Below are 3,302 nucleotides of genomic sequence, written 5' to 3' on the forward strand. Positions count from 1 at the left end.
GGTAGTACCCCCACACCCTGCAGCAGCAGCCCCGCCTCCCCAGCACCTTGGGGTCTGTCTACAGGCAGCAGATCCAGGGTCGGGTCCTCGCCCAACACAGCCAGCAGACAGAGCCTGCATCTGCAGGCCAGGTTAGGCTCAAGGAGGGGAGGAGCAGCTCTGGCAGCCTCCAGCGCCCAGCCCCACACCCTGAGCGCACACACCCCAAGCCCACACACCCTGAGTCCTGACTGATTCCACAGGTGTTTTCCTGGCTCTCCTGACCCCATGGCTGCGCACACCCAGCAGAGTGGTCCTGGCTGCAGCTGCTCGCCTTGGCCGGCCTTCTGGCCACCTGGCCCTGAGGGCAGCCGCCACCTCCCTTTCACAAACCCCCTCCCTCTGCTTGTGATCTCCTGCAAGTGTTTTCTGGAGCCTGTTAGCTGAGCTGTGGCGGAAAGCACTGTCTTCATTTAAAGTGTTCTCGTTTTGTTTAGCACACAGCTTTGTGTGTCTTTTGACCTTTGCGTAACTTACATTGAGACAGCACTGGGGCCCCAGCGTCGTTTATGCTTTGGAGGAAAATGCCCCGGTCAGCCTCCACACCCGGCCCCACACGCTCAACCCCACCTGCAGGCCAGGTTGGCCCCACGCTGCCAACCCTACCCACATCAGGTGGCCACCACCCCAGGGACAGTGGTCACCACACCTCACATCACCACACTACACTCAGCCAGCACCACACAGGGGACGGCCACCACCCCAGGGACAGTGGTCACCACACCTCACATCACCACACTACACTCAGCCAGCACCACACAGGGGACGGCCACCACCCCAGGGACAGTGGTCACCACACCTCACATCACCACACTACACTCAGCCAGCACCACACAGGGGACGGCCACCACCCCAGGGACAGGGCGGACAGGAACATGGGGGCACTGGAGAATTCTCATTCCCACAGGGCAGCACAGGAGTGACAGCCAAGACCCTATCTTACAGTGAAAGGTGTTCCATCCCTTCCCCTGGGCTCAGGGTTCTGGAGGCCATGCTCAGACCAGGACTGGGTGGCAGGGGGAAGGCAGAGGGCAGTTCGCAACCTGAGGCAGCCAGGATGTAGAAGGTGACCCAGGCCTTCCATGGGCTCTTCCCCATCCCTGAGCACAAGCGACTTTAGGGGATTCCCAGTTACATTTTTCTCTCTTGTTGTTGAGACAAAATACCTGGCACCCAAAGTTAAAGAAGGAAAGGTTTATCTAGCTCGCAGTTTGTGGAGGTGTCAGCCCCTAATCAGCTGACTCCGAGGTGGGGTGGCACAAGGTAGGGGGCAGCAGTTCATGGAGCCAGAAAACAGCAAAAGCAGCAGGAGCAATGGTGAGGGGGAGCGCGGCCTCCTGCGGCCCTGCCTTGGTACAGCCTACAGGTGTTCGGGCGGCTGAGGACTGTTCCAGCAGTCACCCACCTCTCGCCTACCCACCCACGCACGCTAGGTTCATCCACCTCTGCAGAAGTCCTGGGACCAAATGAGGCTTTGGGGGACACCTAGAACACAAGGCCTAACGGGACGCAGGAGCTGGGGACCACAGCAGTGTGCACTGCCCCCTCAGGCGAAGGAAGGGGATTCCTGGCCTCCAACGGCTGACTCCCCACGTCTCAGAGAGCAAATGCTTCTCACCCGTATCCAGTGTAGCCCCCTTCACTGGGATTTGTCCTGAGGAGAACAGCCTATGCCAACCCTGCAAAGCAGACAAACTTTAGCCATTTGGTCTTTGTCCAGAAAGCACCGTCTAGTTGTGCCATTGTGTCATATTTATTTATAAGGGGCCAGTACTTTATTTGGTGAAACATTTTTTTGCTAAAAATGAGTGTCCTGCTCAGCATGTCACCTCACCGCTGACATTCTCTGTGTCGAGGCTGAGAACCCCGGCTTTGTGCTGGAGGAAGCAGTGGAGGGTAGTCAGGAGCCCTGACAGGCTTGGGCCTTTAGCTTGCTTTGCCATGGTGCGCATTTCCTTAGACGTGGGATTTCCACGCTGTAACCTCTGACGCCCTCCACAGAGAGTGGCCCCCAAGCCAGGTCAGTATGGCTCCTGCCTCAAACTGAGCAGCTACACAAACTGTCACTGCAGAGCTGAGCACAGGAGGGAGGCGAACTCTGAGAAGCTTGCTGTGTTGCCCGCAGCTCACAGTGAGGTGGGCAAGCTGAGCCTGCTTGTGACTGGGTGTGGGGTCTACGAGGGTGGGGGTTCTGAGGCCGACCTCCCTAGTGGGCTGGGTGGAGGTGACAGGTCACAGCTTTCGGGAACAGGTGGCCCCACCGGACTCACGGCTGTTGTGCCCTACAGCCACCTGCGGAGGGACGCTGACCGACCCTGGGGGCGTGATCCTGAGCCCCGGCTTCCCCGGCTCCTACCCCAACAACCTGGACTGCACCTGGAAGATCTCGCTGCCCATCGGCTTTGGTGAGCAGGGCCAGCTCCTGCAGACCACCCTGTCTGCCTGGAAGAGTCGCTGAGACGTGTCCTGTCCTGTAGGTACAGCTGTCCGCAGCTGAGCGTGGACACAGGTCTCAGTCCGACTTGGGCAGAATACCTTCAGAATGGGAGGTCAGCCGGGAAGTAAATCCGGCCGTGCATCTCCTCTCAAGATGACGGAGGGGCTGAGGGCGTGCGGGCCGCGGTGGGGACGGGAGCGGGGCTCAGTCGGGAGGTCTCTTCGCAGTGTGGCCTCCCGCCACCTCGTAGTGGAATCCGGCCATGCTGTTTGCTGCTTCCAGACTATTTTGTAGGTAGAATGAAGAGGAGATATACACTTGAAAAGATAGTATTGTTTTACTAACTGTATCATATGCTGAGTCTATACACATTCATGAATTTTTTAATGTTCACTGATGAACTTCAGGTTACCCACTTTATATAAGGCACGGTTTGAATTGCTATGAACACTGAAACATCCTGGCTTCTTCAGGGAAAGATAGCTGAAGCAGTGGGGGAGAAAGAGAAAAAAAGGGGAGGGGGAGGGAGGGGGTGAAGGGAGGGCAGGGGACAGAAGGGCAGGAGGGGGAGCAGAGGCCTCTCTCTGTCCCTGCCTGTGTGCGGGCTACTCGCCCCAGGGCAGGCGTAGCATTCACACCCTTAGTCCCATCATTGGATCCTGAGTCAGTCACAAACTCCAGATTCAACGCCTCTGAAATATCGGCCCCTGGTACTTTGGGCAGAGGCTTTGGGCAGACATCTGGATGCCACCCGCAGCAGCTGGGTCTTGGTGAGCTTTCCATTCTCCTGCGTGGAGGGTGGGCCCTGCCAGGCCGTCAGCACAGC

General features: G+C 58.1%; 1 protein-coding gene across 1 annotated transcript in view; it reads left to right on the top strand.

Annotated features, from left to right (window-relative positions):
• Csmd1 (CUB and Sushi multiple domains 1) overlaps nt 1–3,302 on the top strand; it is a 1,642,653-nt gene that overhangs the window by 1,493,203 nt on the left and 146,148 nt on the right. The window contains exons 40-42 of the mRNA XM_012517218.2: nt 2,041–2,059; nt 2,165–2,263; nt 2,328–2,444. Coding sequence (XP_012372672.2) covers nt 2,041–2,059; nt 2,165–2,263; nt 2,328–2,444 — 235 coding nt within the window. The remainder of the gene's footprint in view (nt 1–2,040; nt 2,060–2,164; nt 2,264–2,327; nt 2,445–3,302) is intronic.

Source organism: Octodon degus, unplaced genomic scaffold, assembly GCF_000260255.1.
Source record: "Octodon degus isolate 3935 unplaced genomic scaffold, OctDeg1.0 scaffold00155, whole genome shotgun sequence".
In the NCBI taxonomy this organism is placed as follows: Eukaryota; Metazoa; Chordata; class Mammalia; order Rodentia; family Octodontidae; genus Octodon; species Octodon degus.